Below are 24,784 nucleotides of genomic sequence, written 5' to 3'. Positions count from 1 at the left end.
TGTTTGCAGATGATACTGTGTTGTTGAGTGAAGACGAAGGGGAGCTGCAAGGCTTGGTGGATGAGTTTGGGAGAGTGTGTAAGAAACGGAATCGAAAGGTGAATGTAGGGAAGAGTAAAGTGATGGTCTTTGAGAGAGGTGAAGTCAGTGAATGTACAGCGAGGTTGGATGGTGAGGAATTGGAAAATGTGAGTACATTTAAGTACTTGGGTAGTGTGATGAGTAAGGATGGAGGTTTGGATGGTGAAGTGCATGCAAGGGTACAGCAGGGAAGAAAGGTTGCTGGTTCTTTGAAAGCAGTGATAAGAAACAGGGAAGTGAGCATGGAAGTGAAAATATTACTACATGACAGTATTGTGATACCAACTCTGACGTACGGAAGTGAAGCTTGGACGTTGTTGGAAGGACACAAGTCAAGAGTGAGAGCAGTGGAAATGAGTTATTTAAGAGGAGCCTGTGGAGTCACATGGAGAGACAGGCTGACGAATGAGGATATAAAGGAGCGTTGTGGTATTGATGTGGATGTGATAGGAAGCGTTATGAGGAACACACTGAGGTGGTTTGGCCATGTGGAGAGGATGGAGGGTGAAAGACTGACGAAGAGAGTGTATGTGAGTGAGGTGGAGGGGGGAAGAGGGAGGGGGAGGCCGAGGATGAGATGGAGGGATGGGGTGGAGAGGTATATGAGAGAGGGGGGTGTGACTTGGGAGCAGGGCAGTGAGATGGCGGGGGACAGGACGACTTGGAGGCGATTTGTTTGTGGTCACCCCAAACGGGATTAAGGCGTCTGGCAATAGATAGATAGATAGATAGATAATTCCAGCTATGACTAATGGTTGTGAGACTTGGAAACTGACAAAATCGATGGAAAATAAATTATTCGTTCTCAGAGAGCAATGGAAAGGTCAATGTTGGAAATATCTTTAAGAGACAGGAAAAGATCAACTTGGGTGAGAGAGCAGACAAAAGTCAAAGATATTATAGAAGTTATAAAAGAACAGAAATGGAGGTGGGCAGGCCATGCAGCAAGAACAAGGGAAAATCAATGGAGCAAGTGGTTGACTGACTGGACACCAAGAGATGATAATCATAGCAGAAAAAGGCCAGACAGGAGGTGGAGAGATGAGATAGAGAAATTTGCAGGGAAAACGTGGCAAAGATTGGCTCAGCCAAGGAATTCGTGGAGAAGGTTGAGGGAGGCCTTCGTTCAGCGGTGGACTTATAATGCCTGATGATGATGATGATCATGAAAGATATATATATATATATATATATATATATATATATACACACACACACAGAGTAAAACCTTGATTTAACAGCACCCTAGGGGACCCTGAGCATGCCGAAAGAAATGAAATTCCGTTAGATTGGGGCTTACACCTATCGATATCCCCGGAACTCACGCTAACACATTTTAATACATTTTTAAGCATATAAACATGTGCAGACGTATAAAATAAAAAAGAAAAATTTATATTTAGAACAAAAGCAGGTAGATGTGGTGTGGTAGTAAAGTACTGAACAGTAATCCAGGTAAGTACAGTACGGTAATCCAGGTAAGTACAGTAGAATCTTCATACAACACAAGATAGGTTATGCAGAACCACGTGCAAAATCGACTCCGCACTAATACGTGACATATATTTACATGTAAATAAGGGGTTAGGTTCTAGGAGCCTCATATTTTTTGTTAAAAGTATATTTAAAGATAGATTATTGGAATTACGTCTGCCTTCAGGCACCGAAGACAGTGTGTTTACTTATGACCTCACTGATCGGACACATCAATGCATAGCTACTGAATTCTAACCTAACCTAACTGATTAGCTTTGTCCCCTAATACTGTACTCCCCATAAAAATTTTAATCACCAAGGATTGCCACTAAGCCTTTTGACAGGCCTCATTAGAACTCATGCATAACCTTGACCTAAACAACTTGTGAATAATTACCGGCCAGCATCACACGTATTTTGTCACGAATACTGTCGGTACTAATTAAAAAAAAAAAAATGCAGTGTGAAACTTTTTGAAAGCTGTCAGTCATCAACAATAAAGGAAAAAAAAAACTATAAAGAAGTCGTCGGCATGGAGTGATTGCGTATCTCACTTCTAAGATACACACGAATGCAGAAATTGTAAAAAATATACAAGTCAGCCAAACAGTATAATTTGTATGACAGTATAATTCACAAGAACTGGACTCACATAATTATCTTGCCTAACTGTTTATGTCAACACGTAGTGTCTTCACGTATTTTAAGATCCGAATTTACTTGATGAAAGATCGTCAGTTTATAAAAAAAAAAAGATCGAGCACGAAGCCTCTTTTTTTTTTTTTTTTTTCCCCCACACTCGTTGCATTAAAGGCGAATACAGTATATGAATTTTACTGCTCCATCATTAACTTTTTTTTCCAGCAAAGAAAACTATCCACATCGTAAACATCCCAACTTATATTATCTGTCTGATCATTTGCGCTACACGCCACTTCGTCCAACAGTTTTACATTTTCATTTAGAATAAATGCTTTTCTTGTGTTCATATCACTTTCAGGGTGCTTAGGCATAACTAAAGTTAGTTTGGAATCACGTGCTCAGTTCTGAGAGGGAACGAAGAGCAAGGAAATAAGCAAATAAACTTTTCATCACAGCGACCATTCACACAACACTGAGGTAGGCAGCAGGCTGTGGCTGGTGGTATGGGGGTCACGTGGGTCGGGTCGGGTCGAGGAAACCAATCGGTGACCAACAAAAGCATTACACGTGAGTTGTATCTGGAAATCCAGTACCAAAACACCCATTTCCCACAGTGTCTCTCGCGCAGTTGAGTGGTATTACCTTGCTGTTATATAATTATGGGAGAAATTAAATGCTCATGTTATTGTAAGATCGTTGTTTCGTTTGGTCTTAAATTGCGACTCTACTGTATAGTAATCCAGGTAAGTATGGTAATCCAGGTAAGTTAGTTGGCAAGTTGGAGTAGATGGCACTGTGTAAATAAGTTCACTAAGTTATGAAGTTTATAACGCTAGATCTTAAATCTAACCTTACATGCTAATTTTCTTCACTTTGGAGTCAGGTTAGGCGGGAGGAAGACTGGGTGAGCATAAACATACCCAGTTGGTGGGAAACTGCAAACAGACGATCGAGATGCACTTGGCGCCCACCACATTTAAATTTCTTTCTAATTTTTACCCATTTTGGGGGAATTTAAATTTGTTTTTTGCATAAATATTCCTTGGGAGATTTGTGCTGTTAGTTTGGGGTTGCCTTAGAATGAATGCCGTTAAATTGAGGTTTTACTATATATACTGTATATATATATATATATCTATATATATATATTTGAACTATGAGAGAGAATGACAAATACAGTATATCATAAGTTGCCGAGGCACCTTGCAGGCTCCGTAATAAGGTTTCGAGGGTGCCATGGCACCCTTAGACTGCAGGTTGGGGACCTCTGCTTTACAGTATACAAAAAGCACTCTCTTTGTAAGGATGATCATTATGCTTATTCTTACTGGCTAATCTTGTAAATTGTAACCCTGTACTGTATAAGAAAAGAAATTGCAACCCTAGATGTACTGTAAAAAATTGCCAACCCTGCATGTACTGAGGGAAAAAAAAAAAATTCATTGTATCATGTAGATGGTGCAGGTTTGGGCAGCAACAACAGCAGTGTGGGGCCGGCAGGTGGCGTGGCAGCAGTGGCTCAGGGACTGTGCGCTTCAGAGGGAGTCTTGGACAATGCCACGCAAGTCTCAGAGTCATTCAACTTACCCACCATCACCACATATTCTCAGGTACTGTCCACACTTCTTCCTTATATCATATTCTGGTGAGTGCAGTGACCATCATCCACTCAGTTGATGTAATGCTGCCTATTTCATCCTTTCACTTTCTCATTCAGTCTGTGTCTCTTTGTAGTTCACCCTTTTGCTCCTGCCACTTTGTATTAAACTTTATTCCACTTCAGGTTGCCCTACACGAGTGACAAGAATAGCCTAATGGTTTCCCATAACTCAGGAAACCATTTTCAGTGCTGAGCAGTAACCATAAAACCAGATTATGGGGTGCCCCTATTAACTGGGTGGAGAGGCAAATGCAGTGTTTATCCAGGAACCAAACCTCCACACTTTTACCTTCACCTCACTCTGGGGAGGCACTGTATGCCACAAAGGAACATCATTTTGCTGCATGGGATGGCCCCGCAGGTGCGCTTGCTTGCCTGCATTTGTTGGGACTGCGTAGTCAGAGAGACTGGGTTGATCAACAACAACCCCATAATCATGTTGGTTAACTCATGAACTGCGATGTGCAGCTACATTCATTTTGAGGTGCACGGTAACTTACAGCTCCAGTGTTGGGTCTGTTTCGTTTTGTTTATAAAGACTCCAACATGCTTGCATGTGTTGGCCTTGGTCACCTAATGTATGAGAAAGCGACTGAATGTTTTGTTGCTGAGTTATCTATGAACCTCATGAGTCAGTCTGAGACCAGCAGACCTCTTGCAAATTCTGCAGGAGACACAGTTCTATATGTAAACACTGTAGGGGTGACACTGGGCAGCACAAAAAGGAAACTACACCTGCACCCTAAAAGATTGAATGAGAGTTAGAGTTCAACTACACTCTGTGGGTGTAACATCTAAGCTCCCAATAAAGCATCCAGTAGTAATACGAGTCTTTAAGATCAACGTGAAATCCTGATGGTAAATCTATGGGCCCACATTTCACACTAATGCTGGCTTTCCATGTTCCTCAGTCACTGGAGCCTCCCTGTTCTGTCCCTTATCTCGAAGGTCACATTCTGTGACCTCGTCCCAGACCTTTTTCAGTCTGCTTCTTGCAACCCTAACTCTCTTCTTTCATAGTACCGCCCCCAACTCTAGATACCATCTCCAATGTTTTATCTGCACTTAGTTGCATGCCCTTGTGTCCCATACCATCTCTTCACTTCATAAATCTTTCCACTGCCTCCCTTTCATTATCAGCAATCAACACCATGTCATTGGCGTGCAACATCTCCCATGGTAGTCCATTTTTGAGGTCATGTGAGAGGGTTTCAGCTACAGTGATAAACAGCAAAGGGCTCAAGACTGACTCCTGCTGCACACCAACATTTACAGCAAACTCATCACAAATCTCCATTCACCCTCACCTGGGTGTGAGCACCCACATACATAGCCATAACCTCTCTAAACCAGCCACTCCTCGATCCCAATTTTTCTCATTGCCTACTTCACCACCTCCCTAGGGACTGTGTCAGAAGCCTTCTCCAAATCATCACAGATCCCTTCTCTCCCCTATATACAGGGTGTAACGCGACGTATGACTAAAACTTACACCAATGCTATCATGTAATTTTAAGTATATATTTTGTTCTATAAATATATGCTCTCTGCGACCCCAGTTCAGTACCCAGCATTCGGCTGTTTAAGCTTAAAAGCATCGTAGCTTGAATGTGCCATTGGGTGAGAGCTTCACAGGGCGACAGGAGACGAGTATTATTAGCTTATGCTGTACTGTACGTGAAAATCCCATATCCTATCAGTACACGCGAGTTTTAAGAAGAAACTTTACGTAGTCTATTGATTCTTTAACATCAAGTCATGCATTCATGCAGTGTGGGGGCAGTGTGTGGGTAGCCGGGGACAAGTGAGGGACGTGGTGATGTCAATCCTGTGGATATACTAGATGGAGACTCCGAAAGGGTGGAGTTCAAGCGCAATGTACGACTCCATGACCATCCTGTGAATGTGTTATTGCTGGGAGAATATTACGCTCGTGAGAGACTAGTGTTGTGTACTTCACACCCCTACCCACACACTGATAATGTAAGACGAAAATTGGACCCGCCACAAGTGAGTTGGCCTTGCTTACTTTTAAGAATGCTTATTGATCTGCACGTGGTTGATGTTATGACAGAACCCGATTATAAATGTAGGAAAGTAAGGACAAGTATTAAAGCGATATGTGTATACGAAGTAAACTTTGGTAAATTGTAATTATGTGTGTGACCAAGTGTTGTAACAATGGCGAGTGATGCCGCTTTAGCATATTGAGAGAGTAAAATTGCAATTCCAGGTATGACTGGATAAATAGTTAAGTCCAGCTGGACGGGTTTCTTTACCCCGTATCCCCCACTAAGAGTGCAGGCGGCTACAAATCCTGAACAGTTAACAAGTCAGCTAAGCAGTATACAGTGCAACGTTGTTGTGATAGAGTTGCGTCAAGTGAAGACTATTGCATAACGAATTATTGCATAATGAGGCCGATACAACATGGGTTCAATCATTTAGTGGGGTTGGGGTGGGGTGACCTTGACTGTGAAGCCTAAAATGACCTAAAAAACCTCTGCCACCAACCAGTTTGTCCTTTGCCAGCATGAGTCATCACCAAGGGTCCCCCCCCCCCCTCCAGGATAGGGGACAGTTGGAGGGCCTGGACTGTCACTCCACAATAAAGGATACATTATCATAAAAGATACATTATCACTTACTTTAATATCACATATTGCACTATTTGAGTACTTGCCCTATTATCTGGTGATAGCAGTAATGTTTCAGTTGCCTTTCATGCACAAAATAAAATAAAAGGCAATGATCACAGCCATTATAAACACTGGGCAGGCATCTTGGCTCAGTCAGCTGTGTAGAGGCTGCTAAAGGGGCTGATGGTTACCTACGATTGACACGATTTCTGTGTCAAGTTTCAATATTTCAGACAGAAAAAGGTATCACTTCACTTTATATTACACTGCACTATTTTTTAAGCACTTGCACTATTATTTGGCAATAACAATGGTGTTCCAGTGGTCATTCATGCAGAAAATAAAATGAAAGACAATGATCACAGCTAGTGGAAACACTAGCGTGCATCTTGGCTCAGGCACCTGTGTAGAGGCCCAAGAAGGGGATGATGGTTACATGAGGTTGACATGAATTCCAAGTCACAAGTTTCAGTATTTCACATACAGAAAAGTGTCACATCAGACATGGAGTCTGTTACAGGGTTTCTATTACAATTCCTATTAGTTTCAGTTGTTCTCTATTATGTTACTACAGTAGTGATATTACTTTAGTGGTCATCTGTTGCTATTACTATTACTTGGCCATCTTTTAGTATTACTATTAGTATTACTATGTCATTTACGATAACGGTAATTAATTAAATTAAAAATGGTTATCTATCTATTGCCAGACGCCTCAATCCCGTTTGGGGTGGCCACAAACAAATCGCCTCCAAGTCGCCCTCTTCCCCGCCATTTCACTGCCCTGCTCCCAACTCACACCCCCCTCTCTCATATACCTCTCCACCCCATCGCTCCATCTCATCCTCGGCCTCCCCCTCCCTCTTCCCCCCTCCACCTCACTCACATACACTCTCTTCGTCAGTCTTTCACCCTCCATCCTCTCCACATGGCCAAACCACCTCAGTGTGTTCCTCATAACGCTTCCTATCACATCCACATCCACACCACAATGCTCCTTTATATCCTCGTTCGTCAGCCTGTCTCTCCACGTGGCTCCACAGGTTATAATTTTCATTATTGTTGGGAGACTGTTCCATGAAATGCACAAGTGTGTCTAGATCATCTGATAGCCAGTTGGCCACTCTCCATTCTGCATGGTCGCTGTGGTGTACCTGCAGCAAGGAGAGCAGCCAACAGGTAACCAAGGTGAGAAGGCTATTTTAATTGACAATGATAACCAGTATGACCATGCCACGTTGAGTACACCGCTTCCCGTCTGATCAGCGAAGTTAAGCAACGTTGGGTCTGGTTAGTACTTGGATGGGTGACCACCTGGGAACACCAGATGCTGTTGGCATCCCTACGTGTCAAGTGGGGTTGATGGAGGATTAGTGCCCCTCTCTGTAAAACAATTAACTAAGCCCTTGACCACCCCGTTTGGGATACATGGCGTCTGGCAATGGATGGATGGATGGATAACCAGTATTGAGATTTGTTTCAAGTAGATCACTACAGTTTCAAGGACTGTATATAGCCAGTGAGGTACTGTGTTATATTTTATTGAAAGAAAATTTTGGCACATTGTAGGTGGGGGCGCTCACCATCCACTCACTCGATGTAGTGCTGCCCTTGGGTGACTGTCCTTTCCTCTCTTCCTTCTTTCTTTCTTTGCGTCCATTTCTGTCTTTCTTTCCTTCATTCTTTCCTCTTCCTTATGCCTACAGATGACTCTACACTCCCTCTTCTGTCCTTTTTTCCTTCATTCTTTCCTGTACCTTCTGCCTGTGGGTGACTCTACACTGAGTAACAAGCCAAATGGTTTCATGTACACCAGGAAACCTTTTACTATGCTGGGTGGTAACCATATAACTTAATTATGGCATCTGGTGGTTTAGTGGGTAATTAACAGTGCTGGGCAAGTGCACAAACACCTGCGCATAGCGCAATTGCACACCGTTGCACTCCGGTGAATATTGTTTGCGCATTGCGCACCGCACGAGACCATGCGCAATATTGTGCTTTCGCACATGAGAAGGCAGGTGCGCAAGCGCAAATTTAGTTGCGCTTGCACAACTAAATATGAGCTTGTTCACCTGCCTTGTGCACCTGTCCTGTGGATTGCGCACTGTGGAATCCAAGGGATACGTGGGCTTGGGAGCTTCCTGTACATCTGGGCAAGGAATGGGGGAGGCTCGGGCGGGTCGCGAGGGTTCTGGCGGGAGGGACAGAGGGTAGTAGCATTTCTTAGAATGCTTCAGTAGAGATAATGTATTTTAATATTTTTAAAATTATTATTATTAGTAAGTAATAATTAAAAATACATTATTTATTAAGAGTAGCATATGCAATTCCTTACGAAAATCATTAAAACATATTATTGAAATCAAATATCCACAGCCTGGTAATTTATTAGGATGTGGATTTTTGAGTTTTAATGAGTTTTGTAAGGAATTGCACATGCTATTGTATATCTATATTGAATTCTATATTGAATTATTAAATACAACGTCTTGCAAAAATGCAGATAAAAGTAAAACTGGCTACATCACAACCTTTGTTTCCCTGTCCCTCTGTTACGCAGCCTGCTCACTCCTCTGTTGAACTTCCACAAGTGAGAAAGTTACCCCATGACAGAATTGTGATACCACCTCTGATGTATGGAAGTGAAGCTTTGACCTTGTTGGAGGGACAGAAGTCAAGAGTGAGAGCTGTGGAAATATATGAGTTATTTGAGAGGAGCATGTGGAGTTACGTGGAGAGACAGTCTGACAAATGAGGAAGTGAAGGAGCGTTGTGGTGTGGATGTGGATATGATAGGAAGTGTTAGGAGAAACACATTGAGGTGGTTTGGTCATATGGAGAGGATGGAGAGTGAGAGACTAATGAGGAGAGTGTATGTGAGTGAGGTGGAGGGGGGGAGAGGGAAGGGGAGGCCAAGGATGAGATGGAGGAATGGAGTGGAGAAGTATATGAGAGAGGGGGGTGTGAGCTGGGAGCAGGGCAGTGAAATGGCAGGAGACAGGGTGAGATGGAGGCAATTTGTTGCTTGTTTGTGGCCAGTGGCCACCCCTAACATGATTTAGGCGTCTGGCAATAGATAGATAGATAGAATCATAATAAATAAAAGTAAGTATACTAGTTTGTTTAAATATCTCAATATTTTACAGTAATTCCCACAAATATATGCAAATGGTTAGCGACATTGCGCAAGCTAAATATTAGATTGTGCACTTGCGCAAATTACAAATAATAGAAAATAATAATAAATAAAAGTAAGTAAGTTTTCTAATTTTTGTAAATATCTCAATATTTTACAGTAATTCCCACAAATATATGCAAATGGTTTGTGCTTGTGCTTTGTGACATTGCGCAAGCTAAATATTTGTCAGATTGCGCACTTGCACTTGCACAAGGTCCTTCTTCATTTGTGCTGCCCACCACTGGTAATTAAGGTGCTCCATTCAGATTGTGCCTGTGCAGTTTTCCATATCCAAGGGGTGGTTGGGGTTTATTGCTCACATATTGCCACTCAGGGATGAGTGAGGCTGGTCAGTTTCATCTTAACCCTTTAACCGCGGGTATTGTTTTGCCCCGACTGTCCTCTCCCGCGGGGGTTTCAGCCAAAATGTAAACAAACTTTAAACCTTTATAACTCTGCACAGAATTAATCTAGAACAAAAAATAAGGTACCATTAGAAAGTACTAACCTTCGGCTTTGCAATGATGTAGGTTTCATGATTTCGTTGACTATCACTGGATGGGCAGTGCCGTTAGAAGTGAGCGATCTAAAATCACTATTTTTCGCTCACACACCATCACCTTCGCTCACACATCATTACCAAATGCCAACCTCATTCTGATAATAATACTATAAACATATATGAACACTGCACATACGATAAACTCCCACTCTGTGTTCACTGAGGCAGGTAAAAGGCACTGTAATTGCCCGCACTTCACTGCCACATCAGCGGTGTTGTAATCACTATTTTTCGTTCACACACCATTACCAAATGCCAACCTCATTCTGATAATAATACTATAAGCATATATGAACACTGCACATACGATAAACACCCACCCTGTGTTCACTGAGGCAGGTAAAAGGCACTGTAATTGCCCGCACTTCACTGCCACGTCAGCGGTGTTGTAATCACTATTTTTCGCTCACACACCATTACCAAATGCCAACCTCATTCTGATGATAAAACTATAAACATATATGAACACTGCACATACGATAAACACCCACTCTGTGTTCACTGAGGCAGGTAAAAGGCACTGTAATTGCCTGCACTTCACTGCCACATCAGCGGTGTTGTCACTCACACAGCTGGACAGATACTGATGCGTGTTGGTCAGGGGTGGGGTAGGGGGACCGGGGGGTGGGAGGTGAGGGCCCAGGGGGTGGGAGGAGGGAGGTGGGGGTCGGCTGGAGTGAAAGAACTTAATAGCTACTCTCCCTTGAAACAATTGGTGCACGGAAAAAACGCGGGGTATTCAAAATATTCACAAACATTCGAGAATGACACCCGCGGTTTGGTCCAGTTTTTGCAGTGTCATTCTGAGATGACACCCGCGGTTAAAGGGTTAAATGTCAGGACCAATTTGCCTATCCCTGAGCTCCCATGCTTCTCATTGGGCAGCATTGAATTAGATGATGATCTATCTATCTATCTTTTGCCAGACGCCTCAATCCCGTTTGGGGCGGCCATAAACAAATCGCCTCCACGTCGCCCTGTCCCCCGCCATTTCACTGCCCTGCTCCCAGCTCACACCCCCCTCTCTCATATACCTCTCCACCCCATCCCTCCATCTCATCCTCGGCCTCCCCTTCCCTCTTCCCCCCTCCACCTCACTCACATACACTCTCTTCGTCAGTCTCTCACCCTCCATCCTCTCCACATGGCCAAACCACCTCAGTGTGTTCCTCATAACGCTTCCTATCACATCCACATCAACACCACAACACTCCTTTATATCCTCATTCGTCAGCCTGTCTCTCCACGTGACTCCACAGACTCCTCTTAAATAACTCATTTTCACTGCTCTCACTCTTGACTCGTGTCCTTCCAACAACGTCCAAGCTTCACTTCCATATGTTAGAGTTGGTATCACAATACTGTCATGTAGTAACTTTTTCACTTCCATGCCCACTTCCCTGTTTCTTATCATTGCTTTCAAAGAACCAGCAACCTTTCTTCCCTGCTGTACCCTTGCAAGCACTTGACCCTCCAAACCTCCATCCTTACTCATCACACTACCCAAATACTTAAACGTACTCACATTTTCCAATTCCTCACCATCCAACCTCGCTGTACATTCACTGACTTCACCTCTCTCAAAGACCATCACTTTACTCTTCCCTACATTCACCTTTAGATTCCGTTTCTTACACACTCTCCCAAACTCATCCACCAATCCTTGCAGCTCCCCTTCGTCTTCACTCAACAACACAGTATCATCTGCAAACAACAGTACAGGGAATTTCCAAACACTATCCTCTCTCACCAGAGCCACTCAAACATCCACTACCCTACCTTGTACCTCTTTTATTACCCCATCCATGTACAGATTGAACAACCATGGAGACATGACACATTCCTGTTTCAACCCAACCTTCAAAGAGAAAAATTCACTCAGTTCTCCATCCACACGCACTGCAGCCTTCGCACCATCGTACATACTCTTCACAGCATTCAACAGCTTCCCATCTACTCCATATATTCTTAATACTTTCCACAATCCTTGTCTATCCACCCTGTCATATGCTTTCTCCGAATTCATGAAAGTCGCATACAACTTCTTTCCCCTCTCTAGAAACTTTTCCACTAAAGATCTAAGAATGAATATCTGATCTACACAACCTCTTCCCTTCCTAAAGCCTCCCTGTTCTTCTCCAACTAATTCCTCTGTTCTTTCTCTAACTCTGTCAATAAGTATCCTACCATACACTTTTTCTATTATACGAAGAAGACAAATGCCCCTATGATTACCACACACTTCTTTTTCCCCCTTTCCTTTGTACAAGGGAATAATTATACCTGACTTCCAATCCTCCGGGACTCTACCTTCCTCCCAGGCCAATCTGCACATCTTCCACATCCATTCTACTACTATCTCTCCCCCATGCTTCAGTATTTTACCACACACTCCATCAATTCCTGGGGCTTTCCCCAATTTAACTTTCTTCATTGCTTCCACAACTTCTATCCTACTGATTTCTTCCTGTTTTCTCACCTCCCTCCTTCTCCCAGCCATTCCCCAGCCACTTATACTCGCATTACTTCCATCCTCTACGTTCAACAATTCCTTAAAGTGTTCTCTTCATCTGCTCACTTTTTCTCCCTTCTCCACTAGTAATCTACCATTTTTATCTTTCACTCCCCTGCTAACCTCACTTCCACCCTGTCTTACTCTCTTCACCTCTTTCCAGAACATTTTCTTACAGTCCCTCCACTTTACACTCAAATTCCTTTCAAATTCCTCATTCACTCTCTTCTTACTCTCTCTTACTAATCTTTTCACCTCTTTCTTTCTACATATAACTCTCTCTCTTCTGCCTCTTAACTTCTTCCACACCCCAATTTCTCATCCATTCATTGTATGCTTTCTTCTTTTGTGCCACAGCCTGTCTCACCTCTTCGGTCCACCACGCTGTTCCTTGCACCCCCCTCCGTCTTCTCTTCCTCCCACACACCATATCACATGCTGCACATATTTCTTCTGTAAATATCCTGCACACACCTTCCACGTCCCCCATCTGCTCCAATTCATATTTGCCCAATCGTTCCTCCACTTCTCTCTTATACTCTGCCTTTTTCTCATCCTCTTGTAACCTTTCCACTCTCCTTGCAACTACTCCTTCCTCTCGTCTTTCCCTTCTTCTATTCCTCCATCTTACTTGGATCCTAATTCTGGCCACCACCAATTAGTGGTCAGAAAGTCCACTCCCCCAGCCTCTATAAGCTCTTGCTTCCATTACACATCTTTGCATCCTTTCATCCACACACACATAATCAATCATTGCCTTCCTTTTGTTCAGTTCACCACCCACCCTTCTCATCACTCGCCATGTATACCTGTGGATCATTTTATGCCTGAAGAGGGTATTGGCTATCACCAACCCCCTCCCAGCACAAATGTCTACTAATGCACTGCCATTCTCATCTATCTCAGCAGGCACACCCCACTCACCAACTATTCCATCCACCTTCACATTCCCTACTTTACCATTCATATCACCATAAATAATAAATTCTTGGAAACATAAAATACATATTTCACAAATTAAAGAACTTATGCTTAGTTCAAGTTTTTGTGTATACACAGTTATGCTGTATTTAACATTATTGAAAGAAAAATGCCACACAGCATATTTGTGGAAAAATGTGACACTGACTGTTACTACCAACAGGTAACCAAGGTGAGAAGGCCATTTTAATTGAGTATGGTAACCATTATTGATACTGTACTTGTTTCACACAAATCACTACAATTTCAAAAACAGTATATAGCTAATAAGAAACTGTATTACACTGTACATGGTTATTGTAGTTGTAGGAGATGCGGTTGCCAGATAGTGCTGTCTTAAATGAGTATCATTAGGTTGTCAGTGCACATATAATTTTATTGCACCTAAGACTAAAGAAGTGTCTGTAATAGGAAAGTAATATACAATTATTTATTACTTTGCCTTCTGTTACTGTTACTATTACTCTTAAATCCAGGAATTGGTGATCTATTATTATTACTCTGAAAACCCTGTAGTAGTCTATTACTATTACTGTTACATACTGTATTACTGTTACTCCGTGTCTGCATCACTTCACATAATATTGCACACTGCATTGTTTGTTGAACACTTGCACTGTTATTTGGGGATGATAATAGTGTTTCAGTGGCCTTTTATGCAAGAGTAGAGGCCCATTAACCCCTAGATGCTGGGTGATTTATAGTGCGGCCATCCTCTTACTGCTGGCAGTTTTCCCAAAACTTCATATCTAAGAAAATATAGCAGTTAGGGAAACAAGTTAAAGACTGTATTACTCATCAACTCTTCTTGTGATCGAAAGCATCTCCAGGTCTGCAAGTGGTTGTGTTGATGAGTAAGGACGTGAAGAAGAATAGTAACTTTTGGTCCTTGCAGTGGGATGTCTTCGTGTGTGTACGAGCAACCTTGACTTGGCTTTGCTGTCAGTGAGATAACTTCTCTACTACTAGATAAACTAGACACAGTGGTGTCCAAGGCACATCCTTTGGCAATATCAATGAGCCCTTTCCTAGTGTCTTTGGGCAGAGGTTTGGCAGGGGTGGAGGAGGCAAGGGGTCTGCTTGATATGGGAACGGAATTAGACGAGGAGGTTTCAGAAAACATCGTTCTATCCCTGGCAGAGTCAAGGAACAGACTTACGGACGCTTGCCTGTGCTGGCAGGAGTCTTTCCCAAACCTTTGCTGGCAAGATCAAACATGAATCTGTTCATACTATGACAGGAATGCACTTGCGACATGTGCTGACACCCGGCAGCCTCTGTCCACTTAAATCATGACTGCATATCACATCGTCCGGCAGGTAGGGGTTAAAGGGATTATGGTTACATAAGGTTGACACGATTTCCAAGGTACAAGTTTCATTATTTCATACACAAAAACTTATCACTTAATATTGCACACTGCACTATTTATTAAGCACTCACACTGTTAATAATGGTGTTTCAGTGGCCTTTCATGCACAGTGTAGAATGATAGGCAACGATCACAGCCAGTGTAAACACTGGACAGTCATTTTAGCTTAGGTGCGTCACTGCGTCCTCACAAGATTCTAATTGCTGGCTGTTGAAAATATCGATATAGTGAAATCGCAATTAATTTTTTAATGTGATACCAAGACAGGGTATAATTTTTTTATTGCTTTGTATTGATTTATCACATTACAAGATGTCGTATAACGAGGTTGCAGTGGATTTTGTTTGATAGTATGATACTCAAGAACTGAACTCACATAATTATCGTAACTAACTTCTTACATCAGCACGTAGACCCTTCACATACCATAAGAGCCAGATTATCTAACCCCAAGCCCATCAGTTCGTTAAAAAAACTGGTTGCAAAACTCTTTTCACTGTTGTTGCACTAAACGTAAAAACATGAATTTTACTCCCCCCTCGCTATAAACCTCTTTAGATTTTTAGCTCTCCAATAGAGCCACTACATATCGTAAATGCACCCAGCTTATTTTATACGATTGTCCGAATGTTTTTGTCATTTGCTCCCACACCACCTTGTCCAACAATTTTACTTTTCCATGGGAATAACTGCTCTTCTTGTGTTCTTAGCACTTTCAGGGTACTTAGGCGTAGCAACTAAGTTAGTTTGGAACCACATGAATTCTGGGATGAAATGATGAGAGTAAAAAATCTAAAATGCCTCTGGATGTAACGATAGTCAAAATAACAATGAGGCTGAGGGAGGCAGGTATTGGACATGGGTCATGTGGATCGGCTTGGGTCAGGGAACCGTAGCAGCGACCGACAAAAGCATAATGCACAAGTTGTGAACAGACTCAGCCATCTGGAAATCCTTATACATAAGCACATCCACATAGTTTCTCCCATGCCATTGAGTGATATAATTGTTACTGAATAATAAAAGGAGAAGTTAAATGCTTGTGTTATTGTACGATCGTTACTTCCCAGTATCTCAAATCACAACTGTACTGTACCCCCATTCCATCTCACCACTTCCTAAATCTTTTCTATACCTCCCTTTCATTCTCTGCAATCAATACCAAGTCATCAGCATAGAATGCCTCCCACAGGAGTCCAGTCATGTGAGAGAGCTTCAAGCACCATGACAAATAATAAAGGGCTTACCAGCATTCACAGAAAACTCATCAGTCAAATCTCCATTCACTGTCACCTGGGTGCAAGCACCCACATACATAGATAGCCATAATCACTCAAACCAACCACTGATCAATCTCAAGTTTTTTCATTGCCTCACTTCACCACCTTTCTAGGGACTCTGCCAAAGGCCTTATGTGAATTAGCCAAATCAAAGTACAGCTTCCATTCCTTTCCTGTATATTTTTTGTGAAGCTGTTAGACAATGATTCTGGCATCATTAGTGTCTTTGCCTGGCATAAATCCAAGCTCCATCTCATCAATATTTGCTCTTTCTTTACCTACCCTCCAGGACTCTCTCCATCGCCTTCATTAATACAAAAAGTTTTATGTCTCTATGATTTCCTCTTTCCAGGACATCACCTTTCCCCTTTACAATCACACTGTTCAGCCAGTCCTCTGGGACAGCACAGTCATATATAACTATATTTACAAATTCGGTAATTAAACCCACTCCTGTAAAGAAAAAAAAGTGGGTTTACTGGATTTGCCTGCTTGCTTTTGGTATCACCATTTTTCTCAGTGCTTTGTCATATCCAGGTATATTACTTTTGGCATAGCATTTCTTGCAGTGCCTTGTCATTTCCAGATATATTAATTTTTATATTGTAATTAGATGTAGAATAAATTACCCAAGATATAGTTGGACATTGGTCTATGTTCCTCTAGAAACCAAGTTATTAATAATTATCTTGCTGCGTAAAGAATTAGTGAGCTTATGGTTTCAAGATTTAGTGTGCACTTGTCTAATTGGAAGTAAGAAAAGGTATTACAACAGTGAAGTGTCTAATGTTGTGAATGATCTTAAGAAAATTCTACTACTGTTTGATGAATATGAAAAATACATTAATATAATGTTCTTCATTTTATAACAGCTTTGTGGTAATGTTTATTTATATGTGCAGTCTCCAGCCTGGTGTGGAGGGGAGGATGAGAATGCCACAGCAGGAGGGGGTAGTAATCCAAGCAGCTCAAGAAGCAGAGGACACAAACGCCTGAGACGGAACCAGGCCTCAATATCCCTCTGTGATGCTCATTCAGTTGACATTGTTTACCCCAAAAGTGCCAAAGGTGTGTCATCTAACAGTATGCACAAGTATATCCTCAGTAAAATTATTTTCGGTATATGTGAGCAGGAGAAGGGAGGTTAAGAGATTGGTGAAGGAGAGTAAGAAAAAAGTGGATGAAGAGTTTGGGAGGAATCTGAGTGTGAAATTGAGGGAGAGTAAGAAATTGTTTTGGAAGGAGGTAAAGAAAGTAAGGCAGTGTGAAAGGGGAAATAGTAGGGGAGTGAAAGATAGGAATAATAGATTGTTGGTGGAGAAGAGAGAGAAATTGAGGAGATGGAAGGAGCACTTTGAGGATTTGTTGAATGTAGAGAGTGAGAGCAGTGTGAGTATAAGTGGTTGGGGAATGGCTGGGAGAAGAAGAGATGAGAGGAGGGAGGAAGAGATCAGTAGGTCGGAAGTAGTGGAAGCGATGAAGAAGATTAAGCTGGGAAAGGCCCCAGGAATTGATGGAGTGTTTGGTGAAATGCTTAGGTATGGGGGTGAGATTGTTGTGGAGTGGATATGGAAGTTGTGTAGATTGGCTTGGGAAGAGGGAAGGGTTCCAGAGGACTGGAAATCAGGTATAATTGTTCCTCTGTACAAAGGAAAAGGGGAGAGAGAAGTATGTGGTAACCATAGGGGTATTTGCCTTCTTAGTGTGACTGGTAAAATATATGGTAGAATACTCATTGATAGGGTTAGGCATATGACAGAGGAGCTAGTTGGAGAAGAACAAGGGGGATTTAGGAAGGGAAAAGGGTGTGTAGATCAGATATTTGTTCTAAGATGTTTAGTGGAGAAGTATCTAGAGAAGGGAAGGAAAGTGTGTGCTGCCTTCATGGACTTGGAGAAAGCTTATGACAGAATAGATAGGCAAGCTATGTGGAAGGTATTAAGAATATATGGGGTGGAGGGGAAATTGTTGAGTGCTGTGAAGAGTATGTACAAGGGAGCTAGGGTTACGGTGCAAGTGGATGGTGAGCTGAGTGAGTTCTTTGATCTCAATGTGGGACTGAAACAGGGGTGTGTGATGTCTCCATGACTGTTTAATATATATATGGATGGGGTTGTAAAGGAGGTGCAAGGTAGGGCAGTGGATGTGGGGGTGGCCCTAATGAATGAGGGTGAGATTTGGAAGCTTCCGGTGTTGCTGTTTGCTGATGATACAGTACTGATGAGTGAAGATGAATGGGAGTTGCAAGGTTTGGTGAATGAATTTGGGACAGTGTGTAGGAGGAGGAAGCTGAAAGTTAATGTAAACAAAAGTAAAGTTATGGTGTTTGAGAGTAATGAAGTCACAGAGTGTGCAGTGAGGTTGGATGGTGAGGATATGGAGAATGTGAGTGCATTCAAGTACTTGGGTAGTGTGATGAGTAAGGATGGAACTTTGGGGGATGAAGTACGTGAAAGGGTACAGCAGGGAAGAAAGGTTGTTGGTACACTGAAAGCAGTGATGAGAAATAGGGAGGTGAGTATGGAAGTTAAGAAGGCACTGCATGATGGTATTGTGATCCCTACCCTGACGTATGGAAGCGAGGCGTGGACCTTGCAAGAGGGGAACAAGTCAAGAGTGAGAGCAGTGGAAATGAGTTACTTGAGAGGAGCATGTGAAGTGACGTGGAGGGACAGGTTGACGAATGAAGAAGTGAAGGAACGTTGTGGGGTAGATGTGGATGTGGTTGAAAAGATTAGGAGAAATACACTGAGGTGGTTTGGACATGTGGAGAGAATGGAGAATGAAAGACTGACTAAGAGGGTGTATGTAGGTGAGGTGGAGGGAGGGAGAGGGAGGGGTAGACCGAGGATGAGGTGGAGGGATGGAGTTGAGAGGTATATGAGGGAGGGGGGGTGAGTTGGGGGGAGGGGAGTCAAATGGTGGGTGACAGAGTGACTTGGAGGCGTTTTGTCTGCGGCCACCCTTTGTGGGATTAGGGCGTCGGGCTATAGATAGATAGATAGATTTAATTTATACCCTTCTTAGTGTGTGACCGGTATGGTTTGAAGTTTTATGTATGGTTCCCCCACTTGATTGTGGATTTGAACATGCTGGGTGGGGGATGTAACTTTTCCTTGGATACTGGACCCAAGATCACTGTACCTCTGGCTGTGAAAAATACCCATCTCCTAGACTTAAATTAATTTAGACTGACTAATGCAACACTTTACCATCTCTGCATCTATCATCCAATTCAGTATTGATCCACTAGGAGTCTAGATGCCTGAAGCTAGGCTACTCAGTCCCGAATATAAGGCATGAGTGACCAGTCATTTCTCCTCTTTGTCACAGTGAGAGGAATAACCCAACCATCCTTCAGAATTAGATCTTGGTCATATGCAGTTGGAGCTCCTAACTCACTAGTCTATCAGGCATTTAAAAATGGCAGACCCTTACCTCACAGTTTGGTCAAGTGTTGTTTACTGAGCAGCACATTAACACATTGTAAAATTTACTTTAAATTCCCTTTGCAGGTTTAGACATAGGATCTTGATGGTTGGCTACTGTAGTTCAGATTAATTAAGAGTAGGAGACTGACCTATGTACTTTGTAGCATTCCATTGTCAGAAAAAAATTCTGTCACCTGCGAGTTTCAGATTTGCATACCAGATGGTATAAACTGCCACTTCTTTACCACTTAATCACAGGTTGTGCAATCTACCCCTATTTTTGCATGATCAGGCAGGCTTGAAGTTTCAAGCAGTATCTTTAAATGTAGAAACTGTATTCATTAATCTCTTAGTTAGCCTATCTAGATTCCTTAATTTGTTTCCTGTTGGGGTCTTCCCATATAAACAAACACAATAATGCCATGTTGCTAGAAAATTAATCCTGCCTGAAAATGTGGAACTAAGACAAAACTATCTGTGGGATATAGGGGTTAAATTTTCTGAACTAAGGTAGCCTTGCATTTACCCTCCAAACCTTAGAGGGAGTAATTTGGAGCTGATCATTGCTGAATGTTGCTGATGCTGATCATTCATCATCATCATCATCATCATCCGGACCTCCTTTTCCACCCTAGGGCAGGGTGAGGAGTCCAGGTAGCCCAAACTTGCCCAGTCCAATGGGTAACGCATCCATTCGCTCTCCATTCAAGCCTCCGGAATCCTGGCACTGTGTGATACACCAGAAACATTCACCACGTTCTGTAGCTTCACCTAAACATATTATTCTTTTACATTTCCAGGAGAGAAAGGTAGTGGAGGTGGGAGTGTCCACTACCGGGCGGGAGGTCTGGAGAGTGGGTCGGGAGGTGGTGGAGGGGTTGGAGGAGGGGGTGGAACTCTTGTAACTGCTTCTTCCTCCCCCTCTCCTCCCTCTTCCCTTCCCTCTGCTGCTGAGCCACCCTCCCACCCAGTCAGTTTAGAGGTGAGTTGTTACAGAAGTGCAGTTTGATGGTTGTCTTGGTGAATGCAGTACACCCATGATATATAACGTTAAGAGATTTATAGTGCTGCAAATTCTTTATTTCTGTTGAATCGGTAAAAAAAAAAAAGAAAAAAAAAAAAAAATGATGCATTCCTGACAACATGCTTTTCACTACCTCAGTATATTGCCAGTGATTTTTTTTTTTTTTTTATGCGAGGAAGTAGGAACCAAAGGCTAAGCCCACAAAACAGTTCCTTCCAAGAAAAAAACAAAAACAGTACAAAAGAGAGCCAAATTCACGATCCGTTCATTTTGAGATGCCTGGACACACACCGCTTGAAAGGCTGGAGATCATAGGAAGTAGGAAATACAGACAGAGGGAGACAATTCCAGAGTTGACCTGTTGCATAAATGAAGGACTGGGAGTAACGTTTAACTATTGCATTCGAGAGTTGGACAGAAAAGGAATGAGAGTTTGTTGCTAGACGGTACTACACACCCATTGTAGAGGTGGAGGGATGCAAGCAGGCAGTTCAGAGGAGCAGTGACCATTGAAGTAGCGATAGAAAAGAGATGAAGATGCAACAGTGCGGTGAAGAGACGGAGGTTGAAGGGAGCCAATAAGAGGAGGAGAGTTGATGAGACGAAAAGCCTTTGACTCCACCCTATTGAGAGGAGCTGAATGTGGGGAGCCTCCCCAGACACGAGGGTTGTACTCTAAACAGGGGCGAATAAAACTTGTATAAAGTCAACAACTGTGCAGGGGTAAAGAAGGCTCGGAATCGACTTAGCACACCTGATCTCTTGGATAAGATTTTACAAGTGCTGCAATATGATCTTCCAAGATAAGTCCCAATTGAATGAAACCCCAAGCATGTTCAAGGATGAAGCCATTGGATTGTTATTACTGCCATAAAAGTTCATGTTGTGTAATTGTTGAAAAATACAAAGTATTAAAGCTGGAATAAGTTGATCAGGTGGAGCATACAGCTATCACTTTCCAATCATCGATGTGTGTGGTCGGATCTCTGTCTCTCGTACTTTTTAGACATCAGGTATTATCTTCTTTTTGTTTCATTTTGTCACCAAGCATAATTATTTTCAGTGAGCTTTGAGCTAGGTAATTCAATTAATTTTTTATCCATCCCCTCTTGAAAGCAGCCATTCTATTCTAGTTTTGACTAGGTTAGGATGGTTCTTGGTTCATGTTCAGTAGCACATTAATACATTTCATCATAAAAGAACGAATACACAAAATGCACATAACTGGTACCTGCACAACTGTTTACTCATTGTTTTTATTATACAGGTACTCATTTTCAGTGTTTATATTGTTCGTAAATAATGAAATGTATGATATATGACACTCTGTTCACATGTTGTTTTGGCAGGGGTTAGATTGGGACAGAGTCGTAATTTTTAAGGAAAAGAGTACACAGAATGCACACAGCTGGTACCTGCACAATCATTCACAGAATGTCTTTATTCTTTTCACTTTTAATTTTATGTTGTTCATAACTAATGTGTGATATTTGATGCTCTTCATATGTTGTTTTGGTGGGGCTAGATTGGGGCTGAATTATAAAGGAAAGGATAAACAGAATGCACATAACTGGTATCTGCAATATTAATCACTCAGTCTTAATGTATCTCATCATTCCACTCATTTTTAATGTTTCTGTATATAATGTATGTTTAATGTTCTAGTATATATGTGTGATGTGTGACACTGCTCTTCATGTGTTGTTTTGGCAGGGCTGAATCAGGACTGAGTGACAACATCTGTATAATTGACCCATGTGAGGCCGTTTCCTTGACCATGTGAACAGCTGACATAGTTTCGTTTTGTTCCAACATGCTTGCATGTGTCAGCCTTGGTTGCCTGATGATGGCTGTCCATGCTGCTCAATCTCTGGCAGCTTCCCTGTTCAGTCCCTTATCTCAGAGGTCGCACTCAGTGACCTCATCCCAGGTCTTTTTTGGTCTGCCTCACGCAACTCTGCCCCCAGCATTAACGCTTCTCACTTTCTCTACCCAATTATCATCCCCCGTCATCTGCCCAAACCATCTCAGTGTACCTCCTCTCATCACAACACCAATACACTCCAGTCTCAACCTATCACTCAACTCTTCCATTGTAAACCTACCCCCCCCCCCTCCCCAGGCCTAACATTCAAGGACATACTGCACATCCACTTGACCATTGTCATTTCTGTACATTTGAGCCTGCGATTATCCTCTTCCTTTACTGCCCAGGTCTCACTACCATACAGCATTACACTCCTAACACATGCTGCATACAAAGATCCCTTAACATGGAGGGAGAGCCCTCTCAGTGTCAGAAGAGGTGACAGCTCCTTGAACTTCTTCCAACCACTCCTCACTCTAGCCACAGAGCTAGCTCCAGCCCCACCTGTAGCACATAACATGTCTCCCAAATAACAAAACTCATACACTCAACCCCCTGCTATCACGCGTTCAGCTATCACGCTTATCTGCTATCACGCACACATCAAATGCACAACTGTACATGCTGTCACGCACCCCAAGACCGCTATCACGCGTCGAGTTTGAAGACAGGCTAAGCGAAACTTATTCACACGGCACTTCATACGAGGTTTGCAGAGGATACGATGGTTAATCGGAACGGTAATGTGGTAAAATTCCCGATTATAGCACGGGCATTTGGAATGCATCTGAACGGATTCCTGCCGAGGACATGACAGGCAAAACAGTGATCAAAACCCATTCGGCTTGAAAGAATATATCATACTACAGCATTGAAATTTAGCGTAACGCTGAATACTTATTAATATTGTATTTTAGAATAGATATCAATCGTTTGAAACCCTTATAAAGAGTTAATATTTCTTATGCCGAAAAAACTGTGATGTCGATAAAGTAATCACGTGTTTACAACTGAGACGGGGCTCTGACGACAGTGTGAGGAATGTGTGTGATAGCGTCCAAGTTTTGTTCCACATAAATGTTCCTCAGCCATTCCTGATATAAGGTACCATGTGATATCCCCTTTAGCTGTGGACACTAAAGAAATGGAGACAGCCAAAGAGATCTGGCGGCAACTAAGCCACTCCCAAGCCTCAGAACCCATCAAACTACCCAAGCCGTAATCCTTATAAAAGTTTGATGGCCTTTTATGTTGTTTATTTATTCATTATACTGTTATTACTAGTATAATAATGCTTTATTTCTTGTTAGAGGAGAGATTGGCAGGAAATCGTAGGCATAAAGTGGTTAAAAGTTAGAAAAATGGGCCACTGAAAAACCAATTAGAAATTTTCCCATTGATTGTTCAGTTCAGCTATCACACATTCAGCTATCACACGCGTTTCCTGTGACCAATTAGGCGCGATAGCAGGGGGTTGAGTGTACACACATTTAAGAGACTCACCAGCAAGTTCAGTTCTTTCATGCCTGACGATGTCCACCTGCACTCCCTGACACGGCACACATGAAATCAGCATTATCTCGCAGTCTGCCTCTAATACCACTACAATTCTTATGCACCCACTTGTCACAGACACTGCACAAGATGGAATTACTTCCCATAGCCTTGTGACAAATTGCACATGGCCACTTTCCCTCTTCTTTGACAGCGCTGCCACCAGCCCTAGATACCATCACTTTTGTTTTATCTGCATTTACTTTTATGCCCTTGTGCCCCATGCCATTTCTCCACTTCCTAAATCTTTCCTCCGCCTCCCTTTCATTCTCAACAATCAACACCAAATCATCAGCATACAACATCTCCCACAGGAGTCCATTTCTGAAGTCATGTGAGAGGGCTTCAAGTACCATGATAAACAACAAGGGACTCAAAACTGACCCCCTGGTGCACACCAACATTCACGGAAAACTCATAACTCAAATCTCCACTCACCCATACCTGGATGCAAGCACCCACATACATTGCCATAACCACCCTAACCAGCCACTCCTTGATCCCAAACACTCTCATTACCCA

The 24,784-nt window shown here is 42.5% G+C and overlaps 1 protein-coding gene and 1 pseudogene across 1 annotated transcript in view; both read left to right on the top strand.

Moving 5' to 3' along the window:
- The window catches only part of LOC145392087 (uncharacterized), a 181,951-nt gene that overhangs the window by 55,063 nt on the left and 102,104 nt on the right, over window positions 1-24,784 (top strand). The window contains exons 6-9 of the mRNA XM_080266541.1: window positions 3,683-3,809; window positions 17,289-17,454; window positions 18,850-18,861; window positions 20,636-20,799. Of these exons, the coding sequence (XP_080122667.1) occupies window positions 3,683-3,809; window positions 17,289-17,454; window positions 18,850-18,861; window positions 20,636-20,799 (469 nt within the window). The remainder of the gene's footprint in view (window positions 1-3,682; window positions 3,810-17,288; window positions 17,455-18,849; window positions 18,862-20,635; window positions 20,800-24,784) is intronic.
- Window positions 7,719-7,836, top strand: LOC145392323 (5S ribosomal RNA; annotated as a pseudogene).

The sequence above is a fragment of the Coenobita brevimanus genome, chromosome 21, assembly GCF_032717465.1.
Source record: "Coenobita brevimanus isolate Jiangsu-jjx chromosome 21, ASM3271746v2, whole genome shotgun sequence".
NCBI lineage: Eukaryota > Metazoa > Arthropoda > Malacostraca > Decapoda > Coenobitidae > Coenobita > Coenobita brevimanus.
The sequence above is the reverse complement of the archived record's forward strand: the minus strand, read 5'-3'. Positions and strand labels throughout refer to the sequence as shown.